At 36.7% G+C, this 27,441-nt stretch overlaps 1 protein-coding gene across 2 annotated transcripts; it reads left to right on the forward strand.

Annotated features, from left to right (window-relative positions):
* Nucleotides 1-20,154: 20,154 nt before the first annotated feature.
* LOC131157387 (leucine-rich repeat extensin-like protein 4) lies at nucleotides 20,155-23,595 on the forward strand. 2 transcript variants are annotated; one of them, XM_058111496.1, is made up of 2 exons: nucleotides 20,198-22,171; nucleotides 22,229-23,595. In XM_058111496.1, the coding sequence occupies exons 1-2, from the start codon at nucleotides 20,653-20,655 to the stop codon at nucleotides 22,984-22,986; spliced, it is 2,277 nt and encodes a 758-aa protein (XP_057967479.1). In that variant the 5' UTR covers nucleotides 20,198-20,652; the 3' UTR covers nucleotides 22,987-23,595. The 2 variants fall into 2 exon arrangements, with proteins under 2 accessions (XP_057967477.1, XP_057967479.1); XM_058111494.1 differs by having other exon boundaries at nucleotides 20,155-23,595.
* The last annotated feature ends 3,846 nt before the right edge of the window (nucleotides 23,596-27,441 follow it).

Below are 27,441 nucleotides of genomic sequence, written 5' to 3' on the forward strand. Positions count from 1 at the left end.
CGTAAATCAAACTTTACTGTGAGGATCAGAGAAGGATTCTCTACGTTTCTAGTGGCTCGAAATTTCGTTTCGAGTGATTTCAGGTTTCGGGCTAAAATCGAGGTAAGGCTCAGTTTTCGTTTCTGATTCAGAATATGTGTAGTAGTACGAATTATAAGCATGTATTGTACAGTGGTTTGTAGGTTTTGGGATCTCGATTCGTAGTTTTGGGGACCATAGAGTTCGTAGTTGGAATTCGGGTTAAGGTAAGGGGATTCAGTTTATATCAGTTTATTTCGAAATCAAGATTTGTAAGCATGTAGGCTACGATCATATGTATGTTTTGATAACTTATTTGGGAAAATCTATCGCGTAAAATATGGGATTTTTGAGTTATAGTTTTCAAAAAATTTTGGGGATTTTGGGTATAATTTTTGCTTTGTTTGGAAAACCGTTTGTTTTGTTTAAACTGTATTATTGAGATGACTGTTATCCATATTTGTATAAAATGTATACTTGAATTGGAAAACGATATGATTTGTCGTAAACCAAATAAGTGTGGTATGTATGGTTGTATGTAATTGTTCCAGGTATTTTGTAAAACAGCTAGTGGCGGCTAATTACCGTGAGCTAATATGTATAGGAGTGTGAGCTCCAAAATGATTCCAGGTTTTTTGAAATCAGCTAGTGGCAACTAATTACCATACGCCGAAACAGCTATGTCGCAGCTAATTACCGTACGCTGCACCATGTACCGGTGTGAAAACTATGGCTGAGAGTGTCTGGCTCTATATTCGATGGTGTGAAATATCACTTCATAACCTGGCTAGTCACAGAGGGGTTTGAGCTACACTGTATTGGAAATGTAATCACTGTGAAGTTTCAGGTTTCATGGAGTAGTTACGTACTAATGTGAGCTACATCGTATTAGCAATGTAATCGCTGTGAAGTTTCGGGATTCATAGCATAGTTGCGTATTAGTGTGACGACACTGACCGTATTTTTTGGGTATCGTATGTACTAGAATGAATTTGTGAAAATACTGGAACTGTATGGAAATGTTTTGAACTGTATCGTATTGTATAGTGTTATGTTTTGCGTAAAATAACACTGGTATGTCACGCACTGATATAACATGCTTTCTTCCTTATTGAGAGGCGTCTCACCCCGAATGTACGTACAATGTTTTCAGGTCCATCAGGTAGCCGTATTCAGCATCTTAGAAATCGAAAGCGAGGGTGTCATTTGTTGCTGTTAGTACCTGATTAGGTACAAGATTTTGGTAACCGGGTTGTCATGATGGTTTTTGTAGACACCCGAAGTGTGTACAGTATTTATGGGATTGTATACCTTAGTATTGTATGGGTTTGTATATCCTCACTTTGTACAGACTCTGGTATGGTATCTTATATAGATAGATGAAGCATTTTTCGCTGCGTAACTAATGAGTATGGATGTATATGTGTATGTGTATAGGGCATCCGTGTACCTCATAGGGTCAGACCCTCTTATTGGATTGTATCATGTATGTTTGAATTGATACAGAGACAGGTTATGTTACTATATTCACACTTGGGACCTATCTGCGGGTTTGGGGTGTAACATCTTACTATCAGAGCTAACCAAGTTACTAGGTCTTATAGACTTGGTTAGGAATATTGATGTGTATATACTAGAGTATAGGATGTAGGAAATAGGTAGTGTTGGTCGAGGGTTGTTCTGTTGTTAGACCAGGATTTGTTGACGGTATTCCATGTTTTTCTTGGGATGACAATTCCAGTAAAGGCAGGGCAAACCATTGATGGATTCGTGTCAGTGTGACGGGGTAGGATTAAACCTATGAGAGTAATAGTTGACATGATTAGGTCTTTGATTGTGTTAACTGTGTACGATATAGGAATTCTAACCGATTCCTATTCTGTTTTCAAAATGGAGCCCAAGGATAATAACTTGGAGAGTGGCTCCGAGGAAATGGCAAGCGATGAGTCTCCTTCTGTGTGTCATGGTTTGGTGAGACAGGTGATCCAAGAGATTGGGCGAAGTGTTAGGAGACTTGAGAGCTCTCCCACTGATGTGGGGTGTACCATCGAGAGGTTCACATGCATGCACCCTCTGAAATTTATAGGAGGACCTAATCCGATAGTTGTGGAGGACTGGGTCGAGAAGACCAAGAGGATTTTTGGAAGTCCTCCACTGCACTGAGAAGCAAAAGGTCTTGCATGTTACCTTCCAGCTGACTAGGGAGGCAGGGCGTTGGTGGACAGCGGTGAGTCTGCTTGAGAGGTAGAGAACTGGTCCATCTGGTATGACGTGGGACTGCTTTAAAGAGGTATTTTTCGAGAGATACTTTCTGATCTCCATTCGGGATGCAAAGGCTGATGAGTTCTCAGGCCTGACGTAGGGAACTCTAATGGTGCAAAGGTATGCTGCCAAGTTTATCGAGTTGTCTCGTTTTGTGCTGTACTTGGTTCCGAATGAGCATGAGAAGGCTCAGAGGTTTGAAAGGGGTCTGAGGAAAGACATCTGCCGTCTTGTGGGGATGCTGCAGATCCGTGAGTTCTCTATTCTAATGGATAAAGCCACCATAGTTGAGACCAACCTTCAGGGAGATGAGGTAGTGCAAGATCAGGGGAAGAGGCCAGTATCTTTTAGTCCTCAGAGTGGTCCTCGGTAGGGACAGTGGAAGAAGAAGAAAAGCTACAGTTGTGGTTATCGGCAAAACACCGAAAAACAGAGTTATCAGGGGGATCCGTCCCCTGCACTGTGCGCCAAGTTCCGTAAAAGGCGCAATGGCGAATGTCAGCCGTTCTAGGGAAACTGCTACAATTGTGGCAAGTTGAACCACATATCACAGAGTTTCCAGGCACCGAGGGGGGATATGCCTGCACAGAGCTAGAACCGTGGGAGTAATTAGATGCCTCGAGGGAACTATCAAGCAACCACGGCTCCGGCAAGGGTATATTCACTAACTCCAGTAGATGTGGAACACGCTGGGAACGCAGTGACAGGTACCATCTTATTGCTTTCGAATAGAATTATTGTTTTATTTGATTCGGGGGCAACCCATTCGTTCACATCTGCTTGTTTTGTGAAGTTGTGTGGGGCTGAAACGTGTGTGATGAATGAGATATTGTCTGTGACTACGCCGACTGGGAGTGTAACGATCTGTAGTAAGATATTAGGGAACTGCCCAATGGAAATCCAGGGGAGACTACTACCAGTGAACCTTGTAGTATATGACATGTATGGTTTTGACGTCATACTTGGGATGGATTGGCTATTCTCTAGTTTTGCAGTGATTGATTGTTGTAGGAAGGTAGTAGTGTTCAGACTTCCTGGAGAGCAGGAGTAGGATCGTGTGTGCGTTTGACGCAACAGGTTCTATCTGCGTTACAGGTGAGGAGACTACTCTTGGATGGGTGTTAGGGGTACCTAGCTTGTGTGAAGGAACCGCTGTGGGATGAGTTGAGACTCAAGGATATTTGGGTATCAACGAGTTTCCTGATGTGTTTCTTGATGATTTACCCGTTTTACCTTTCTGATCGTGAGGTGGAGTTTGTGATAGAGTTGCTGCCTGGTAAGGCAACGATCTCTAAAGCTTCGTACCAGATGGCTCCAGCAAAACTTCAAGAGTTAAAGGAGCAGTTGTAGGAATTATTGAACCAGGGTTTTATTCACCGTGGGGAGCTCCAGTTTTGTTTGTGAAGAAGAAGGACGGGGTGATGCGCATGTACATTGATTACTGTGAGATTAACAAATCGACAATGAAGAATCGTTACCCTTTGCCTTGTATAGATGATCTGTTTGACAAGTTGTAGGGAACGCATGTTTTTTTGAAGATCAACCTACGATCTGGGTATCATCAGGTGAGGGTTAGATTTGAGGATGTAGTAAAGACTGCTTTCCGAACCAGATACAGCCACTATGAGTTTTTGGTTATGCCGTTTGGGTTAACCAATGCGCCGGCAGTGTTCATGGATCTGATGAACAGGGTGTTTCATGAGTACCTAGATTAGTTCATAGCGGTATTCATCGATGACATTCTGGTATACTCGAGGAGTTCTAAAGAGCATGAGAATCATCTGAGGTTGGTGCTACAAATTCTGTGAGAGAGGAAGTTGTATGCTAAGCTGAAAAAGTGCGAGTTCTAGTTGAATTAGGTCATGTTCTTAGGTTATGTGGTGTCTAAGGGTGGTATCTCAGTTGATCCTAGCAAGGTTGAAGTTGTAGTCGACTAGGCGAGACCGAAGAGTGTGCAGGAGGTTCAGAGTTTTCTGGACTGGTGGGTTACTATCATCGGTTCGTAGAGGGTTTCTCTAAATTGTCTGGACCTCTGACATGATTGACTAAGAAGGGGGTGAAGTTTGACTGGACTAGTGATTGCGAGCAGTGCTTTCTTGAGTTGAAGCACCGGCTAGTTACTACTCTAGTATTGACCATTCCTTCGAGGAATGGGGGTTTTGTGATCTACAGCGACGCGTCCCAGAAAAGTTTGGGATATGTGCTTATGCAACAGGGTAAGGTGGTAGCTTATGCTTCTCGGCAACTTAAGGAGTATGAGAAGAATTACCCTACGCATGATCTGGAATTGGCTACTATAGTTTATGCCCTAAAGATCTAGCGACGCTACTTGTACAGTGTTCAGTGTGAGATTTTCACTGACCACAAAAGCCTCAGGTACTTTTTCACGCAGAAGAAGCTAAATATGAGGCAGAGGCGGTGGCTAGAGTTGATCAAGGACTACGTTTGCATGATCAGTTATCACTCGGGGAAGGCTAATGTGGTAGCGAATGCGTTGAGTTGAAAGTCAAAACAAGTAACAGTATCTGCAGTTGTAGCTCAGCTTCATGTCAGACGGGATCTGGAAAGCCTTGGCATGGAGTTGGTGTCTGGTGACCATCAGACTTTCATTGCTAGCTTGGTGATCCAGCCGACCTTATTTGAGCGTATTAAAGCCGCGCAAGCTAGTGATGCGGAGTTAGCTGAGATTGTGGAGAAAATGCAACAGGGTTTGGCTGTGGATTTTAACATCTCTAATAGAGGTGTGTTGAGGTTTGGGACCAGGCTGTGTATTTCAAATGACAATAAGATCAGAAGGACGATTCTGGAGGAAGCGCATCGTTATTTGTATACGGTATATCCAGGTAGTATGAAAATGTATCGGGATTTGCGCGAGTCTTTCTAGTGGAGTGGTATGAAGAGGGATAATGCCCAATTCGTGAAGTAGTGTCTGACGTGTCAACAGGTGAAAGCTGAACATCAGAGGCCGGCAGGGCCATTGCAGCCTTTGCCTATTTCGGTGTGGAAATGGGAGCATATTTCAATGGACTTTGTTACCGGATTTCCGCTAGCGCTTCATAAGCAGAATGCTATTTGGGTAATCTTGGACAAGTTGATGAAATCTGCTCACTTTGTACTGACGAAGGTTAGCTACCTTTTGAGTAGGCTAGTGAACTAGTATTTGCATGGTGTCCATTGTTTCAGATAGGGATCCGAGGTTTACTTCTTGATTCTGGAAGAGCTTGCAGGAAGCACTGGGAACACCATTCGAGGCTTTGTATGGTCAGAGGTGTCGATCTCCTTTGTATTGGGATGAGGTTGGTGAACGTCAGGTTTTAGGACCTAAACTCATGCAATAGGCGTCTGAAAAGGTGGGCTTGATCCGGGAAAGGATTAGATCGGCTCAGAGTTTGTAGAAGAGTTACGTAGATTTTTGCCGCCGTGAGTTGGAGTTCGAGGTGGGAGGTAAGGTATTCCTTAGAATTGCTCCGATGAAGGAAATGATGAGATTCAGAAAGAAGGGCAAGCTAAGCCCGAGGTTTATCGGACTATTCGAGATTTTAGAACGAGTGGGTCCAGTAGCCTACCGGATTGCACTTTCCCATGTGCTCTCGAGGATCCATGATGTATTTCACGTATCCATGTTGAGGAGGTACGTGTCGGATCCGTCACATATTATCAGTTATGAGTCTTTGGGACTTAGGGATACTTTGGCATATGAGGAAGTACCTGTTTAGATTCTGGACTGGAAGGTTCATAAGTTGCATACCAAGGAAATACCGTTAGTAAAGGTATTATGGTGGAATCACGCGGTTGAGGAAGCTTCTTGGGAATTGGAGGCAGAAATAAGCCGAAAGTATCTGTACTTGTTCTAAGTAGTAGTTGGATAGCAGGGTTGGTATAGGTATGTATGTTAATACTATGTTATCGTAGCAGTATTGGGTGGTTAGTCTTAGGGAGAGTCATGTTGTATTGTAAGCTCCCGAGACCGTATATGTATGTAACCACGATATTCCTCCGCCATAAGTGAGGGAATGTTTGTATATATGTATGTATGTATCATGACGGGGTTGCGTATAAATGGCCTCCGTTTTCTTTAGAGTATGTATGTATCGTAACGGGGCTGCGTATAAATGGCTGTTGTTTTCTCTTAGAGTATGTATGTATCGTAACAGGGCTGCGTATAAATGGCCGCCGGTTCCTCTTAGAGTGTGTATGTATTTGGTAGTATGAATGTATTCGCAATGAGAGATTGCAAATTTCGAGAACGAAATTTTTTGTAAGGAGGGGAGGTTGTAAGAACCAGAACTAGGATATATGGATTTACTATTCGAAAAAGGGGTAAAATGTCATTTGGGCAAGCTTCGTCGATGAAGCTAGAGTTCGTCCACGAAGTCCCTTCTCTTCTCGGCGACGAAATTCAATGTCTCGTCGACAAGGAGATCTCAAGGGATTTTGGAAAAATCTGGAACCTCGGCTCGTTGACGAGGCCACCATCTCATCGACGAAGGTAATGGCGGACTCGTCGATGAGGACGCCAATTCATCAACAATCCCACCCGAGTCAAAGGGCTATAAATATTCAAAAGGGTTACTTCCAAGCTAAGTTAGCTTTATTTTCTCTCCCTCTCTCTCTAGAACTCAAAGCTCTCTCTCTCTCTCTCTCTCTCTCTCTCTCTTGATTTCTTCGTCGTTCGTCTCCTGATTCGTAAATCAGACTTTACTGTGAGGATCAGGAAAGGATTCTCTACGTTTCTAGCAGATCAGAATTTCGTTTTGAGCGATTTTGGGTTTCAGGCTAAAATTGAGGTAAGGCTCGGTTTTTGTTTCTAATTTAGAATATGTGTAGTAGTACGAATTGTAAGCATGTATTGTACTGTGGTTTGTAAATTTTGGGGTCTCGGTTCGTAGTTTTGGGGACCATAGAGTTCGTAGTTGGAATTCGGGTTGTGGTAAGGGGATTCAGTTTATATCAATTTATTTTCAAAATCAGGATTGGTAAGCTTGTAGGCTACGATCGTATGTATGTTTTGGTAACTTATTTGGGAAAATCTAACGAGTAAAATACGGGATTTTCAGGTTACAATTTTTGAGAAAATTTGGGAATTTCAAGTATCATCTCTGCTTTGGTTGGAAAACTGTGTGTTTTATTTAAACTGTATTATTGATATGACTGTTATCCATATTTATATAAACTGTATACTTGAATTGGAAAACGATATGATTTGTTGTAAACCAAATAAGTGTGATATGTATGGTTGTATGTAATTATTCCAAGTATTTTGTAAAACAGCTAGTGGCAGCTAATTACCGTACGCTAATATGTATATGAGTGTGAGGTCCAAAATGATTCCAGGTTTTGTGAAATTAACTAGTGGCGGCTAATTACTGTACACCAAAACAGCTATGTGGAGGCTAATTATCATACGCTACGCCATGTACAAGTGTGAAAATCGTGGGCAAGAGTGTCCGGCTCTATATCTGAGGGTGTGAAATATCACTTGTATCTCACCTGGTCACCGAGGGGTGTGAGCTACACTGTATTGGCAATGTAATCGCTATGAAGCTTCGAGTTTCATGAAGTAGTTGCATATTAGTGTGAGTTACATCGTATTAGCAATGTAATCGTTGTGAAGTTTCGGGTTTCATGGAGTAGTTGCGTGTTGGCAATGTAATCGCTATGAAACTTTGGATTCATGAAGTAGTTGCGTAGTAGTGTGATCTACATCGTATTGGCAATGTAATCGCTGTGAAGTTTTGGGTTTCATAGCGTAGTTGCGTATTAGTGTGACGACACTGACTGTATGTTTTGCGTATCGTATGTACTGGAATGAATTTGTGAAAATACTGGAACTGTATGGAAATGTTTCGAACTGTAACGTATTGTATAGTGTTATGTTTTGCATAAAATAACGGTGGTATGCCACATACTGATATAACCTACTTTCTTCTTTACTGAGAGGTGTCTCCCCTCAAATGTACGTATAATGTTTTCAGGTCCATCAAGTAGCCGTATTTAACATTCTAGTAATCGGAAGCGGGGGTGTCATTTGTTGGTGTTAGTACCTGATTAGGTATGAGATTTTGGTAACCAGGTTGTCGTGATGGTTTTTGTAGACACTCGGAGTGTGTACAGTATTTATGGGATTGTATACCTTAATATTGTATGGGTTCGTATATCCTAACTTTGTATAGACTCTAGTATGGTATGTTATATAGATAGATGAAGCATTTTTCGCTACGTAACTGATAAGTATGGATGTATATGTGTATATGTATAGGGCATCTGTGTACCTCATGGGGTCAGACCCTCTTATTATATTGTATCGTCTATGTTTGAATTGATATAGAGACAAGTTAGATTACTATATTCACACTTGTGACCCATTTGTGGGTTCGAGGCGTGACAAACCTCACCTACTAACTGCATTTGTTGATTATTTTGGTTTTGTATTTGCTATAAATAGATGTATGTGTGTGTAATGTAATATAAGGTGTTGAGAGAGTAAAACCAATGAGTGAGAGAGAGAGTTGTTCTTTGAAGTTCTCTGTATTTCTTTTCAGATTGAAATACATTGTTATTGCAATTTATTCTCACTGAGTTTCAGTACAATCAGTGACTGAGTGTTCCTCTCCACTCATCATATATATATATATATATATATATATATATATATATATATATGTATGTATATATATATATATAATAAAATAAAAAACATAAGATCCTTGACCTATAGTCCTATATATGTATATATAAAATAAAATAAAAAACATAAGATCCTTGCCCAATGCTCTAAAAGTTAAAACTAAAAAAAAGAAACAAGAAATAGCCCCTCCATGTAAATTGTGGAATTCATCACTCAAAGGATGTAGCCATGGTGCTTGGATTATATAACTGAGATGTACAGTTTTGTTTTTGTTTTAATATTGACCATGCATTACATTAATCGATCCAAATATTAATATACTATAATTTGATTGGTAGATTCTAAATCATATATGAATAGATTATCCCTCATGAGAAAATTTTGAGTGGTCTTGAACTATCCATGTTTGTCACACGAGTAGTATTTTCAAATCACTTATATTTCCAAAAAAAAAGGAATGTAACATATAACTAAAAATATACTCACTTATGAATAAGAGTGGTCCAAAACCATCATTTATAGTCTAAGATACCCAAAAAATTTCTCTTCCCTTACAAGTTACAACTCAGTAAAACTATATTCATTCGCAAAATCATTACAAGAAAATTTTAAAAGTGATTTGTGATTTTATTATTTGTTGAAAATAATAACATTATGCATCATTTTTTTTTTAGTGATGAGTAATCAAACTCATAAATCTAAACAAATACAAAAGTTGGGTTTGTCTCCTCTTGAGATTTTAACATGGCACTATTATGTTATTACCACATAATGCCCTTTTGTTCACTCACTTGACCTAAGTGAGTATATGGTGGGTTTGAATTGATGAGGATTTCTTTTCTTATTTCATGAAATAATATGTATTTTTCTAGTAATAATAATAGATTAAGTCCAACTATCCATTACCACAAATGTACATGACAAAAGTAAAGAACAAGACAGCTAGACTCATAAGTCCCCTCTAATCCCCTTTTCTTTTGCCATGTGAGTCCTAATATCATGGGCTCGTGATGACAAACAATTTCTTGATAAATCACAGTTGCTTAGTAAAACTTGTTATTTTTCTACTAAACTTTTACGATTAATCTCTATTATTAGAAGGGAATCCTCCTCCTTTGATCTGATTTAAAATTTTTTAAAACATCCATATAATTATCTGTAAACATTTTTAAAAGTACTCCATGTTGTTTTTTGTTCCACATTGGTATAAAAAGTTATTTTGAATTTTTTGTATTATTTGTCCCACATTGGTGAGAAGTGTTTTTTAGACTTGAGATTGAAGTTATATAAAGAGTTCAACTCTCCATTTTCAATACACACCTCAAAGTTGTACTTTGTCAATAAGTAGTGGATTGATTATCGGCGCCCGAGGACGCAGGTAATTTTATACATAACCTCGTTAATTTGTTGTCTTATTCTTTTTACTGTCTTTCGTTATTAGTTTCTACATTTGCTTTAGTTCTTTATATTTTCAATAACATTAGTTGTAGTATTGGTGTTTGGTACATGTGGGGTGCTCTACACAACAATTGGTATCAAATCTAGGTTGAATAGTATCGATATGGAGGTGTTCCTCAGTTAGGATCATTGATTCCACGTTTGATGCGTAAGAAAGACCTTATCTAAGTGAGTGCTCAGAGACCATTATGGCTCAATCACTCCCTGAAGGTCAGCCTAGTCAAAGTAGAATTTCATAGGATAAAACAGAGTAGACACAGTTGGTACGTATTATTCATCCTAGGCTTTTTGTTTTGTTAGTTGCTATTGAATATATAAAAGATGGCAGAAACTAGTGCAGCAGTAGAAGAAACTCTGTCTACAAGAACTCCAACCCCTTCGGCTTTGACAGCAAAGATGATAGCTAATGCTCGGTTTGAGGTGGAGGAATTTGATGGTTCCAATAATTTTGGTATGTGGCAATGTGAGGTGATGGACATCCTGTTTCGGCAAGAATTAGATATTTCTTTGGATGATAAACCAGTGGATATGGGTGAGAAAGATTGGGAAAAGATCAATCGTCAGACATGTGGTATGATTCGTTTATGTCTCGCTAAAAATCAAAAATATTGTGTTATGAGGGAGATATCTGCAAAGAAATTGTAGAAGACATTGGAAGATACATTTATGACCAAGAGTCTGAAGAATCGACTCTATTTGAAAAAGAAATTGTTTCGCTTTCAATATCAACCGGGTATTTCGATTAATGACCACATAAATGCTTTCAATAAAATTTTGGTTGATTTGTTAAATTTGGATGAAAAGGTGAAAGATGAGGATAAAACCATATTGTTACTGAATTCTCTCTCTAATGATTATGAACATCTGACCACCACTTTTTTGTATGAGAAAAATAAAGTTACTTTTGATGTTGTTTGTACTGCATTGATTAGTACTGAATGCCGAATGAAGGACTAGAGGGTCCATAAAGAAACAGTAGAAGCACCAACAATAAGGGGACGTTCTCAGAGTTGTAAGTTTGGAAGGAGGAGTAAATCTCATAGGAAACCTGCTAAAGATGAATGCACCTTTTATCATGAGAGAGGGCACTAGAAGAAAGATTGTCCTAAATTACAATAGAAAAATAAGGGCAAAGCACATTCTAATGTCACTATAGCCAATGATGATGGAAGTGAGTCAGATTTTTCTCTTGTTGGAACATCTTCGTCACATTATTTTGGTGAGTGGATTTTGGATTCTGGTTGTTCCTATTACATGTGTCCTAATAGGGAATGTTTTTCTAAATTTGAAGAATTAGATGGTGAAGTTGTTTTTATGGGAAATGGTAATAGCTGTAAAACAATTGGATTAGGATCAATACAATTGAAATGTCAAGATTGAACTATTAAAACTTTAACTAATGTTAGGTATGTTCCAAGTCTAAAGAAAAATCTAATTTCATTGGGTGCCTTGGAATCTAAAGAATTCATTATCACTTTGAAAGATGGAACCTTAAAGATTAAATCAAGTGTGCTGTTGGTGATAAAAGGAATAAGGAAAAATAACTTGTACTATTTACAAGGTAGTACAGTTATTGGCTCAGCAACTGTTGTTTCTGAAAAAGATGCAGGTTCAGATACAATCAAGTTATGACATATGCGATTAGCACATGCAGGAGAAAAATTTTTGTAACAATTAGTTAAGGGAGGTTTGTTAAAGGGTGTAAAGGTGTGTATAAACTTGGTATATAAACTGGGTAAATCGTTGTATGGTTTAAAACAGTCTCCAAGATAGTGATACAAACGATTTTATCAGTTTATGAGGGGTTAGAAGTACATCAGAAATAAACATGATCATTGTATTTATTTTCGCAGACTACAAAATGGATCTTTTATATATTTACTCTTATATGTTGATGATATGTTGATAGCTTCAGAGAACAGGGAAGAAATCAACAAGTTAAAAAGTCAGTTAAATCAAAAGTTTGAGATGAAAAATCTTGGTAAAGCAAAGAAGATACTTGGCATCGAGATTCGCAGAGACATAATGAGATGAAGAGTTAGTTTGTCTCAGAAACAGTATTTGAGAAGATAGTATAGAGTTTTGGCATGTCTAAGCAGTCAAAACCAGTAAGCACCCCTCTTGCTCCTCATTTCAAACTTAGTGCAACTTTATCTCCCAAATCAAGCAAGGAACATAAGTATATGTCACAAGTTCCTTATACAAGTGTTGTTGGTAGTCTGATATATGCAATGGTTTGTACTAGACTTGATATTTCACAAGTTGTTAGTATGGTGAGCAGGTATATGCATGATTCGGGTAAAGGACATTGGCAAGCTGTGAAATGGATTTTGGGATATATTATGAATATGATTGATATTAGTATAGTATTTGAGAAAAATAATATTATTGAACAACGAGTTGTTAGATATATAGATTCTAATTTTGTAGGTGATTTGGATAAATGTCGATCAGTTTTTACATTTGCTAATGGTCCAGTGAGTTGAAGGTCTACCTTATAGTTTACCATTGCCTTATCTACAACAGAATAGAGTACGTGGTAGCTTTAGAGGCTGTTAAGGAAGCTATTTGGTTGCAGGGTTTACTTGAAAATTTGGGAGTTGTTCAGAAGCACATTGTTGTGTTTTGTGATAGCCAAAGTGCTATTCATTTGACAAAAAACCAAGTCTACCATGCACGAACGAAGCACATCGACGTTCGATTTCATTTTATGCGGGATATTATTTATGGAGGCAAGATACTTCTTTAGAAGATTGTTACAGCTGAAAATCCCGCAGATATGTTTACCAAAATTGTGACAACAATAAAGTTCAAACATTATTTGGATTTGATCAATATCCTGTAAGTCTGAATATTTTTTAAGGCGCCAATGATGTGGAACTCCAGAAAATGTTGGTGATTGAAAAATTTGTTGAATTTATCATCAAGGTGGAGATTTGTTATCTTTTGTCCCACATTGGTATAAAAGGTTGTTTTGAATTTTTTGTATTATTTGTCTCACATTGGTGAGAAGTGTTTTTTGGACTTGAGGTTGAAGCTACATAAAGAGCTCAACTCTCTATTTGTAAAACACATCTCAAAGTTATACTTTGTCAAGAAGTAGTGGATTGATCGTCGATGCCCGAGGATATAGGTAATTCTATACTGAACCTCGTAAATTTCTTATCTTATTCTTTTTACTGTCTTTCATTATTAGTTTCTGCATTTGTTTTAGTTTTTTATATATTTTTTATATTACATAGGAACTCCAGTCACCAACAAGCCCTTCGAACCCCCTGGTGCGATACCAAACCTACGAATCAGCGTCCTTCCCCTAGGTCTCGCTGATCAGGTAAAGTTCGGAATACGGACACGGCTTCCGTGCATCAGTTGGACGTTCGGCCAACCCGACCCCTGGGACACATCTCCATTATCATCCACGGTCCTTGCTGACTCACAGAAAACTCTCATCATCCACGATTCCCTCTGGCTCACAGAGCGAACTCTCACCATCCACGGTCTCCGCTGGCTCATAAGGTAAATTCTCACCATCCACAGGTACCGCTGGTTCCGTGAGTGTATTTACTTATAATTGAACTCCCGATACTCCTTCTTACGTGCTAATGCATTAGTTGTAGTATTGGTATTTGACACAAGTGGGGTGCCCGACACAACACTCCACAACCACATCCTAACCCTATATTTGGATAGGTGTTGAATTTGAATTTGTGTTGTATTTCAATAAAATATAATATAAAATTATATTGAGATTTATCCAAAATTCACTCAAATTCAAGTTTAAAGTTCGAAATCTATACTTCCATATGTAATGCAGTGTATTTTTTAAAAAAATTATTAATCTTCTATGAAAATAAATATATATTCATTTATTAAATTGTATTTATTTATAATTAAATCATGATTATCCAAGGACCACATTTCACAACGTAAACTAGCCTTTTATTGTTTTTTACCGGTCTGGGCCTCCCCGGTGTATTGTCCATAGATACTCCGGCAACATTGATCTGGGGATGGGTAATCCACATCCAACGGCGCAGATCCTCCCACGTCTAAGGGCTGAGGACATCGCGGCGGGACAGAACAACGGTGGCGTTTTAGTAATTTGGAGCAGTGGGGCCGACGCGTATGCGGACGCGGTGCACCCCCAAAAAAGGGGGCCTCTTGGCGCCGACGATCCAGCCGTGCAAGACGTGACGCGTGGGCCCCGATGCGCTCCTATCATGTCGCTTTCTTTTTGCGTTGGACACAGGTTTAGCGAGGTCGCGGGTCCCACATGCAGTTAAATGTTAGGCATCCACATGATCATCCTCACCGTTAATCCTCATGATGATGATGATGATTTTGTGCCGGGGTTCGCATGCGCCGTCCGCACTCTATCCTACCTCAGTCTCTTTTTTTTTTTTTTCCTTCTAAAATCGAAGGACACGTCATAAGTTTTCGGAATATAGCAGTATATCCCTCAAAATTTTGACAATTAACAAAAAAAATCCCCCAAAATTATTATTTTGCTTAACGCATTTTTTTTACCTTTTATATATTATTTCAGGATCGTTTTAGTAATTGCCCGAAACTCATAAAATGCAATAAATGAGCTGTCATATTTCAAAAAACGTAAATAAATATTTTTGAATTTTAATATTTTTCATTAAAAGTAAAATTCAAACACACCCGTTATGGAACATTTTAAATTCTCATTATAGTAAATTCGTAATTTATTTTAAGTTTGGGGCGTTATTGTCAAAATATATTTTTCATTTTTTCAATTTTTGAAAACTTTTATTCGCACATGTCATTATGTTTTATATATATATTTATATAAATTCTGTGTATTAGCTCGAAATCTCCAACTATGAAGTTATCCATATCATTAATTTAATGTATCAAATATTATCACAATAAAATTAAATAAGGATGATTGTATTTGAGACAACTATCCTATTTCTGTCATCAATTTAATTATTTTAGGTTCATAAAAAAAAATTTATAGACACATAATCACATGTGACTAAGTCAAACCTTGTATCGCACTATATAATTAAACACAAATATATTTATTAAAATTATTTTGTAACTAATAGTCATTAAAATTAAAGGTTATAAAATTCAAGAATATCAATTGAATTTCTAAACATGAGTCTCTCGTTAGTCACTTATTCAATATGAGTTTAAACTAAACCAAAAAGCGTGATACGAACCAAAAAATTGGTCGATATAAGCCAATTTTTAACTTATAATTTATTTTAAATAGATATTAGTCACCTAAGTTGCACAAAATTAGATATAATAATTTTTTTGGAACAATATAATTGTTTAGGTATTTATTTGAAATATTAGTATTATTTATTTATTTTCATATGTTTTTTAAAATTTTTAAATAATAATTTATTTATATTGTTATGCTTATATCAACTAGTTGATCGAAATTAGTCGAACCAATAAAACTAGTTAACCCTAGAACTAGGCGTATGGTTTACTTGTAAGTTTATTTTTCAATAATATTGTACTTAACTGAACAATTTCTCAACTTAATTTATTAAATTAATGTAATTTTCTTAATTTATCTTATCCCAATTGAATGAAAAAAGGTCAAATTTTTATTTATTAAGTATAAAATTTCTTTTTTTTTTCCACATAAATGTTCATTAGTGGAATATTCTTTTTATGCATAAAATTAATTTTACCCAATTGGATATGTTTACTAATGTTTGTAGAATTACTGTTTAAAATTATAATATATGTTTTAAGGCACTTGTTAATAATAAATTAATATATCTTTAATTACAGCGATTCAACAATTTGACTTAATTTGTTGAAATATGAAAGAGAAAAATAATAAATAGGTGTTATTTTTTTTCAAATAAAATATATTAACTCAAAAATATGAAATAAATTTATTAGCAAATACCCGTTCATAGCTAGTTAATTAATTGAATGGGTTCACATTTATGCATTTATCATTTATAAACGAATCAACTCAAATTCAACCAGTTTAAATATTAAAAATCCAATTCGAACCTATTCGTTAATTCACTTTTGCATCCACAATCTTATGTTAGCCCTCTAACATTTCAAAAATTAAATTTATTATGTCCAATTTAGTTAATTCTTGTATATAAAAAACCGTAATTAATATATTTCATTCCAACACATCAAATATCGTTTAAATCTCTTTCCATAAATTGAAAATTGGATTACTAAATGCATTTTTGGTTTTTTTTTTTTTTTTTTTCATCACGAATGTCAAGTAAATGGCTTGATTAAGTTGCCATTTACAGATAGAAGCAAAAATTTATTTATCATTTAAAATTTTTAAATGATTGCAAAATTTTCATATTATTTTAAAAAAATAAATAAATATTGGTATAAAAATAAAAATAAAAATATGTAAAATTATTAGAAAATTAAAAAAATGTTAAATCATTGTAAAAAAAAAACTAAAAATATAAAATGAGTTTGTAATACTCACAATTTTATTGAGTAGGAAAGAATACAAGAAAAGAAAGTAGAATTAATTACTTGACACCAAATATTCTCATTCTTTAAAATGGTTTAATTTAATGACAATTGGCTGGGTAAATGCTGTTTTGATTTTGAAAAATTTTGGCGTGAAGGTTGAGTAAAGAGGATTGATTAGCTTGCCATTTGAGGGTAACAAAAAAAAAAGGGTACAAATACAACTGTTGTATTTGGTCAAAGGCGATTAATTAAAATGCGATTAAGGCCGTAGAAATGGTTAAGTTACGCCATTGCATTCATTTCAATTTGTTCATTTTGTGAAAGTTCATTAGTTTTAATTTAGACTAATCTTGGAGCCATATATATCTAATGGACTCCATGAGAATGTGGGTTCACCATCATCTCCAATCAAATCGTATCATATCAAATCAAATCATATCATTTTTGAATTTTAAAATGATCTAATCTCCCCCTTAAATCTCAGGTAAGCCCAAACGAGTGCAGAGTCATAGCCTACTCATCCCTGCATTCAATTTCCCCACCAACAAATTATAAACCCAAAAAAAGAAAGAAATTAATTGCTGGTAAAGTTTAATATTCTGGAGATGTTTGGGAGTTTAAATTTTGAATCCTACATTTAAATTTTTACAAATATAGCCCTTTAATTTTAAAAATTCCTATGGAGCAAAAGGTCAGATCTTGTTTAATTTTATTCAAATTGCTCGCATTTTCTGCATATGTGACTTGTGAGAGGGGTGGTAAAATGGGTAGTGGGTTGGATTTGGATGGATCATAAATGGTAGGGTTTGAACGGATTCAAATTAACCCATTTACTAATGAGTGACAAACATATAAACCCTAACCCGTTAAGAACTTGTTTAAAAATAATATCTATTTATTTTTAATTTTTTAAAACATTTTAGATAAAATAACATTTAAAAAAAAAAAAATAACACTCTTTTATTTTATTTATTAATATCTTAACAAACAAATTATAAAATGTAGAAAATAATACATCTATTTAATTAAATTTTTTTTAATATAATATATATAATCAAATAAAATGGATCATCCGACGACGGGTACCCAATCCAAACTCGCCTAACCTGTTTATTAAACAGGTTGGATTCGGGTTGACCCGCTTATAAATGAGTCACCTTCCACTAAATTCAAACCCAATTAATAAAAAGTAGGTTATTAATCATCCATCTTGCTCGCTTTGCCATCCCTAGCCTGTGAGAGAGAATTTGGCAATTATTTGATACAAGTTTTGAATTGAAGGATAAAAAGAGAGAGTACATAATTAATTGAGATTATTTTTAAGTTTTGAGTATCATTGAAGTGACTTGGTCAAGTTTACAAATTTAAAAAAATTCAAGATTCGATAACAATTATTTTTAATTTTGCACTTATCTAACACGTAAGGCGTTACAAAATTAATGAAATTAAGGTCAAAATTCGAAAATGGGCAAAGTGAATTGTTTCATACTGCAATAAAATTATTTGTTAATTTTTATTTAAATTTTATATTTTTATTATGTTACATCTTCTTGTAATTTTGATAAATTAAATTTTATTATTTCAAGCTTTTAATATTAAAAATACATGTGATTAAAGTAAAACTAATCCAAATTACGTGTCGTTGAGTATCTAAATCGCCAATAACTAAAATAAAGCATTGACTCGCATCATATAGTTTTAAGTTTAGCGTGTTTTAATTTTTTATGATGACTATTCTTACGCGCCTAAAACACTACAATAAAACAAATGCGTTACAACTAGAATTACGAGTAGATAAATTCAATTTCCTTTTATATTGTAAAAGAATTATATTATATTTTGATTTAAAATTTTTATGTTTTTTCAGTCTTTCAAAAACAATTAATGATTGGAGACCGATAACTTAATTTCAAAGGTCTAGTATTATAATTTTGAAAAAGAATAAAAGATACTAAGAGATGAACTACTTATATTTTATTGTATTACATTATAGTAGTTGTTACTTTTTAAAATTTCACGTGACTAAAATACAAGTAATCCAAAGTATACGTATGTATAAATCCATTAATAACTAAAATAAAGTATTGGGTCATCTCATATGATTTAATTTAAAAAAATGTAAAAATCAACAATCAAAATAAAACACTATAATTTGAATTTCGAAAATTTCTTGACTTGACAATGAATCATTCAATTATTTTAAAATTTAATAATAAACCGAGTAAACAATAGACCGATATCTATGAAAATTGTAAATTTAAGGTTTAATTTTTGTTAAAAATTTTTTATCTTAAGAAATCTTTAATTTTACTTGATTCGTCGACAATTTTAGAGCAATGTTACTAGCTAAAACATGTCAAGTAAATAAAAAAAAAAATTGACTTTATATAATAAAATAGATTTCAACGAGTTCCATGTTAAATTTCATGTGAATAAAGTAGAATTGATTCAAAATACATGTGAAATTTTATATAAATCTACCGATGATAAATGAAATCATATGATTGGTAAAATAAAAAAATTAAAATCTCTAGACTTTTCATTTTGAAACAATAAGAGATTTGTTGAACAATGAGGATCTTTTTCATTAAAAGAAAATATTTTTAAAATTAAATTACCATGTTGATCAATTTGTTTAATAGTTGAATTCAAATTTATCAAAAATTTAAATTTAGATTTTGAAAACTGTTACCCTATATATATATATATATATATATAGATAAGAATACATGAGGTGTGAGTAAAATAAGTAGATTTTCGAATAATTAAAATAAAATATTTAAAAGGGTAAAAAAAGAATATGTTATTGGCCTTCTAAAAAAAATACCACACTCAACATTTACATTTTATTTTTTCAACGATATAAAAGTTAGTATTTTTTATTTTTAAAATAAAAATAAAAAGTAAAAAATGTTATTTTACAAATGAAAAAGTAGTAGAGCGGTAATTTTTTATTTTTGGAGTGCTTCAAGAATATATATATATATATATATATATATATATAAAGCTAAATTGGAGAAGGATAATACTGTAATTTGACATTTTGAAAGTCACCCGATCGAAAAAAAACACACACACACACACTTCCATTCCTCCAAAGGCCTCTGTCCACTCCCCCCTCGCGTGAGTTACACACACCACGGCACCACCAAAAAGCTATAATGAAAATTAAAAAAAGAAAAATAATTAAAGAAAGCGCGTGCAAACTCACCGGAGGAATCACGCCGGTCAAATGGCCGCCGTGCGCCACCACCGACTGCCCCCGTCAACAACTACCTCATTATTACCTCCACTCATATTTAACGCACACACACAACAATAACAGTAATAATAATGAATTAATTTAGGATTCATTCCAGGCTTTGGTTTGGAGCTTAATGGGAATGCAATTCAAAAGAGAGAGAATAAAGTGATGAGAGAGAGAAAGAGCGGAGAAGGGGCCGATAAGAGAGGAGAGAGAAAGGAAGAGAGAGGAGAGAGAGAATCTGGTGGGCTTTGAGCTGTGATTTAGCTGGCCTTTGATGTTAGGTTTTTTCTCTCTCACACTCGCACACCTCCAAAATCCCTAGAAAAAACCCCTCCCCACTCTCATTCCTCATCTCTTTCTCTCTCCTCCTCCTCCTCCTCCTCCTCTTCAAGGCTGTGGGCACAGTCTCCAATCTCCGTCTCTCGAACTCCTGCGCTTCTCGTATTTCTCTCTTAGATCTCACTCCTTGTGAGCATCTGTTCATCCGCCCATTTCGTTTTCTGTTCTTAGTCTGGAGAAAACAGGGGAAGAATTTACATTCGCACAACAGAAGGAAGGTGGTGATTCAGATGTCTCATGTGAGATGAGGAAGACAACCCACCTCCATTTGTCTTCCCCACTCTCTGTTCTTCTTCTGCATTTCTTGTTTCTTTTGAGTTTTGCATCTTTCAGTTGTTATGGGCAGATCTTCACAGGTTTCAGCCATGGCCGTCTGTCGGACGCCGAGGCTAGCTACCTCAAGCAGAGGCAGCTTCTGTACTTCAAGGACGAGTTTGGGGACAGGGGAGAGAATGTGACTGTAGATCCTTCTCTGGTGTTCGCGAACCCCAGACTCAGGAACGCTTATATTGCTCTGCAGGCTCTGAAACAGGCCATCATTTCCGATCCCCTCAACCTCACCGGCGACTGGGTCGGATCTAACGTGTGTAACTATAATTGCGTGTTCTGCGCTCCGGCGCCGGACAACAAGAGCATTCTCACCGTCGCCGGCATCGATCTCAACCACGGCGACATTGCCTCTTATTTGCCGGAGGAATTGGGTCTGCTCACCGATCTAGCATTGTTTCACATCAACTCGAATCGGTTTTGCGGAACTGTTCCTCAGAAGTTCGCGAATCTGAAACTACTGTTCGAGTTAGATCTCAGTAATAATCGGTTCGCTGGGAAGTTTCCGCGAGTTGTGCTGAAATTGCCTTCGCTCAAGTACCTAGATCTTCGATTCAACGAGTTCGAAGGGGGTGTACCTAGAGAGCTGTTTGACAAGGACCTCGATGCCCTCTTCATCAATCACAATCGGTTCGCTTTCGATCTACCGGACAATCTCGGGAACTCGCCGGTCTCCGTCATTGTTCTCGCCAACAACAAATTCCGAGGGTGTGTGCCGGCGAGCTTAGGTAACATGTCTGGAACCCTTAACGAGATCATTCTGATGAACAATGGGTTCCGATCGTGTCTACCTCCCGAGATTGGGTTGTTGAAGAATTTGACGGTGTTCGATATCAGCTTCAATCAGTTGATGGGTCCTCTTCCTGATGAAATCGGAGGTATGTTAAGTCTGGAGCAGCTGAATGTGGCTCACAACATGCTTTCCGGCACCATTCCGGCTAGTATATGTAAGCTTCCGCGCCTTGAGAATTTTACATATTCCTATAACTTCTTTACCGGCGAGCCGCCGGCGTGTTTGGCTTTGCCCGATTTCGATGATCGGAGGAATTGCTTGCCGTCGAGACCGTCGCAGCGCTCTCGTGAGCAATGCAACTACATTTCGTCTCGCCATGTTCATTGTAGTGCGTTTAGATGTAAACCTTTTGTACCTTCTTTGCCTCCGCCTCCTCCGCCTTCTCCTCCATTGCCGTCGCCTCCGCCGCCGGCGCCAGTATCGCCATCTCCCCCTCCACCGGTTCAACCGCCGGTTGTGAGACATCCGTCGCCACCGCCACCTCCACCACCTTCACCTTCACCTCCACCGCCAGTTTTCTCTCCGCCGCCACCGCCTCCGCCTGTCTCCTCACCGCCTCCACCGTCACCACCACCACCATCTCCATCCCCGCCGCCTCCGCCACCACCACCACCACCGGTTTATTCTCCGCCGCCGCCTCCGCCTTCTCCACCCCCACCGTCCCCTCCACCACCTCCACCCCCAACATCTCCGCCGCCGCCTTCTCCATCGCCACCTCCGCCATCACCGCCGCCTAATTCTCCACCACCTCCAGTGTACTGTGTGCGGTCTCCACCGCCACCACCTCCACCCTGCGTCCGGAGCCCCCCTCCACCTCCCCCGAATTCCCCACCGCCTCCATCTCCAGTATATTCCCCGCCTCCACCTAGTCCGCAATATCCGCCACCACCACCTTATCATTCACCACCTCCCCCGCCACCTTCACCGCCCCCACCCCCTAACTCACCACCACCCCCACCACATTCACCACCCCCACCTCCAGTAGTCCATTCTCCACCACCACCGTCACCGCCACCAGTCTACTATCCGCCACCTCCACCCAACTCACCCCCACCACCGCCTCCCAATTCACCTCCGCCACCGCCTCCATGCATAGAACCACCTCCACCCCCGTCACCCCCGCCTTGCATAGAACCACCACCTCCCCCTTCTCCTCCTCCATGTGAAGAGTACTCCCCACCACCACCATCACCATCACCACCACCACCACCGCCCGGTGTTCCATACTTGCCACCACCTTCACCCTCACCGCCTCCACCACCTGTTTCCCAAGCTCCACCCCCACCAATATACCCTCCGCCCGCATCATCACCACCACCTCCAGTTCCATGTGAAACACAGCCACCGCCACCACCTTCGAACCAAAGCCCACCACCTCCTGCTCCGGCATTTGATGGGCCATTGCCACCAGTCTATGGGGTTTCATATGCTTCTCCTCCACCACCACCTTACTATTGATTCTTTAGAGAATTTCCCCCCTCTGACCTTCCCTCCAATAGAAACAAAATTTGACAACCACCACATCATTGGTATCTTTTCTTTTTACCTCTTTTACATTGTTTCTATCAAGTCTTCTTTGTCTCCGGGCAAATCTCCTTCCAGAATAGGAAGAAGAATAAAGGGATTGAAATGAAATGCTATGCTGAGTTCTAGAATATGTCCCGGCAGCCGAAGCCATCTCTTTTGAGTTGTTGTCAGTAATTGCTGAAGAAAAAGAAAAAGAAAAAAAAAAAAGCGGTGAAAGAAAAGAAAAAGAGGAGGTAAGAGGGGGAAATCTCTCCATATTTATTTGAATTGTTATGGATATTTGAGTTGTGGAAATAAATGGCAGAGAAAGAGAGTAGGTTTCAGAGGAAGTGTATGTATAGGGGATGAATGGAGAACCATGAGCAGGGCAGGGGGCTACAGGACAGCCGGGCTTCTGCTGTCCGCTGCTGCTGGTTTGTGGGTTTATTGTTATTATCTCTTCTTATATCATACTTTTGTTTCTTTTGCATCCCAATTTTATAGTATAATCATGAACATTTTTACTTGTATTGAATTTCAGAATTCAGATCATTCCTTTTCCATTCCCGTGTCATTTCTTTTTTTTTTTTATAAGTTCTCTCTGTGGTTGTGGCAATCTGTTTGTGTTTGTTTGATGATGTATTTGCTGGTGCAAACTTGCATGCCATTTCCGTATCTGATGATGGCTTATGTTATGGTTGATGTTCTTCTTTTTCTTCTGAGTGAGGTCATTGGGATGAGACGCTCATCTGATTGAATAGAGCCTTAATTTTCAAAGTAAAGGCTTAAGCCTGCAGGTCCCCTTGTTGATAATGGGTGGGGCCTGAATGCCCCCACCCCCCCCCCCTCTCTCTCTCTCTCTCCTCTTTGAGGCCGTGATTGGTGGGTAGCTTGAACCCTAATTAAACACTAGATTAATGTCTTCACATGCACACCTCCCAGTGGAATTCGGAATATCACTTTCATGCACTGTTCACTAAAAAACCTAAGAAGATCAGTTGTGAACTCTTTTCACACTCTTTTTTCCAGTGAAATTTAGAACCTTGCTCTGTTATTTCTGAAATTATTTAGCCCATTCGTTTCCTACCAGTCTGGAGGGGAAAGAGGGCCATGTCTTATTATTGTATGAACTTTAAAACTATGGTTTAACAACATATGTACGTTGCATCACTGGGGAAGGAAGCCCCAATAGGGGTACTTCTGAGCATGCCGTGTTTGTGTCCTGAGAAAATAAAGAGGGAAAAATGCTGAACTGCCCCCACTCATTTTGATAAAAGGAAAATGAAAATGAAGGAGAGAGCGTGCAAGGACTTCATTTCTTCATGTCACACACACCCTTCTTCCCTTTCATGAACTTGGCCGCTCCTTGACAGGGAAAGCCCCTGTTCCATGCGAAGTCTGATTGTCCTTATTATTGCAGTGCAGTAGGTGGGAATAGGGGTATGGTCCTCACGTGGAGAGGCCCTACAATCAGTGGCTGGATTTGGTACGGCACCCACATTCCCATGTGAGACCCAATCCCCAACCCCATACCCCTATTTCCTAAACTTAAAACTCCAAACCCTGAACGTTTTTCCCCCTCTGCAGCAAGTCTTCTCCCAACTGCATTGCCGCTTTCTTTTTGTTTTTTCCCTTCTGCTGCATGGAGCAAAAATCCTGATCTTATTAATGTCCTTCGCCTATCCTCCAAAGGGTTTTTTCTGTTTTGTTTTTAATCCTGTGGACCCTTCTCCATTGTGTGCTATTTTTTGTTTCTTTATTTTTAAAAAAACTTATTTAAAACTGTGAAATGAAATGGGAAGAAAACAGAATGAAAATTTTGGATTGGATTTTATTTTGTGCCAAACTTGTGAAACTCTAATGGGTGTCCAGATGTGTATATATGATATGATAATTTGGGTCATTTTCCCAAACCCTATATTTATTTTAAGGGGAGATCAATTCTTAATTGGGTTGGGCTTGGGCCCATTATGCTATGGTGAGTCCATATAAGGCTCTTTTCTTGCAGCGCCCCCATGAACAAATGTTAAACAAAATTGGTTGACTTGTTCCATTCACTTTTTGAGTCTCTCTCATTTCCTCTCTCTGGACAGGCTGTGAGTACCTCATATATAATATATTAATGGTGTCTTAAACATTTTTAAGTCATAAAGTGCAGCTCACGATATCCTCTATCATTTTACCCCCCCAAAATATTCTTGTTTTTTAATAAATAAATAAATAAATAAATAAAAACCCATATAGGTTTCATGATGCCCACAACTTGCATAAAAATAAAAGCTCCCCCACCATTACTTTTCTTTTCTCTTTTTTCCCATAGGTATTTTTAATTTTTTTAAAGGAAAATAATTTTTATATTTTAATAACAAAGTAAAGATAAGAATGGTAGGTTGTGAAGTATAGGGCGCGCGGACTGACTGACCGACCACAACGTTCAAACCTCAATTATAGGCTTTCCCTCAAATAAATTTATAACCCAACGACAACAAATTCAATTTCTCATATGATTGCACTACCATAGATCATAGATCATAGATGGGCAGCTTTATTATTATTATTATTTCGGTCCATGCTCTTAATTAATTGTTCAATCTGCGCCATTGACGAGGCAGATGAACGGATCAGATTGAATTTAAAGGCATTGATGTCCCATGTTGCGTTGGGTTCCACCACCTTCTCGCACCCTTCAAGGCTTCTCAACGGCAAAACTCTTTGACTTGAGTGGGCATGCCAAACATCCCCCCGCATATTTCCAATTTTTTTTCTTTTTTCTTTTTAAAATTCCATTGAGTGAATTATAAAGTTTGTTATTTGATAAAAAAAAATTTAATCATATTTTAATAAAAATATAAATGATTTTTTCGAGAAAAAAATGTTAAATTAATTACGTTACATTCTAAAGATAATCAATTATTTTTTGAATTTTAAATAATTTTGATTAGGGAGTGGTGCCACTATATTTTTTGTCTAAGAATATTTTGGAATTTTTTTAACAAAAAAATGATATATAACATCTATATTATTAATTATGAGAAGATAAAATAATTTTCAATCAACATTTATTTTCCTCTTATTTCCTAAAATATCTTAATTTTACAAAGTATCATTTAATTAAAATATATTAAAAATCATAAATGCATAATTTGAAATCAAATTCTCCATCATCCCCATAATTTTCATCACCCTTTAAAATGCAAATAGTTTTAACTTTTAAATAAAAATATCTCCCTAAAAATGCTTGCACTAAACCCATTGGATACATGGAGGATATACATTTTTTTTCCTTAATTTTAATTAATGCATCTCATTAATTTTTAATTAATTTTTTTTAAATAAGTTAATTCAATACAATAATCTTTAGGTGATGATTTTCACTATGCATTGTGAATTGATTAAGTTGTTAAAGAAGGAAAGAAATATCTTTCACAATTAATAATTTCCTCTCATTTGATTTCCCAAAATCAAGCTATAAATATATTTTCTAAATTTATTGCAATTATTAATTAAAATATTTCTTGATTTGTATTAAATAATTACTTAAAATTTCTTAATATATTTCCTTATTTATTAAAGTTAATATCAACCTAAAAATATTTCACTCTATTTTTTATTTGTATCAGATGGGACAAAATGTTTCGTGTTTTCTGTGGTGCAAAGGAATTTTTTAAATTAATTTTACTGTAATTTTTGGTCAATTATGTTAATAACAAGAGAAAAAGGGCAAAGACATTTCACATAAAAATTATTTTCCTTCTATTTGATTTCCCAAAATTTATCAATAAATGTGTTCCTTAATTTTTCTTTTTTCCCAATTTCATTAATAAGTTTCTTGAATTGTATTAAATTAATTGTGATATATCAAAGTTTAGTTTCGCCCATTACAAATTTTAAAAGAACTTTGTAAAAATAAACTAATCAAAGGAGGCGATAGAGATTTTCGCTAAAATTATTTTTACTTATAAACAAATGAGTCGTTAGATATATTAATTTTGAGTATCTAGTAAAAAAGTTGAAAAGTGTTTTAAAGTATTTTGGTAAGCTTTTAAAAGTTAAAGATTTGAAACTTTTCAAAAATAAAAGTCAATTTTTTTTTTCAAAAAATTATTCAATTCGATTGTTATCTTTTTTTAAAAAAAAATATTACAAAACTGTTAATAAATTTATTATATTTCTAAAAATACATATCTATTTTAGTTGTTTTAAATAATTTTAAGCACTTTATAATTTTTTTACCAAACACTCAAAGTCAATTTTTTATTTTTAATAACTTTTTTTTATAAAGGACCAAACATTTTTAAAATAATATAAAGAAACTTATTTTCGTTAGCTCCTTTAAATTTTTAAAGGTCTCTTTAAAAATCATACGGGGGAGTCATATACTTTTTTAAATAATATTAAAAAGCTTGT

This window comes from Malania oleifera, chromosome 6, assembly GCF_029873635.1.
Source record: "Malania oleifera isolate guangnan ecotype guangnan chromosome 6, ASM2987363v1, whole genome shotgun sequence".
Taxonomy (NCBI): domain Eukaryota; kingdom Viridiplantae; phylum Streptophyta; class Magnoliopsida; order Santalales; family Ximeniaceae; genus Malania; species Malania oleifera.

Coding starts and splice junctions, on each gene's coding strand:
- LOC131157387 (XM_058111494.1), top strand. CDS start 20,653: ATGAGGAAGACAACCCACCTCCATTTGTCTTCCCCACTCTCTGTTCTT.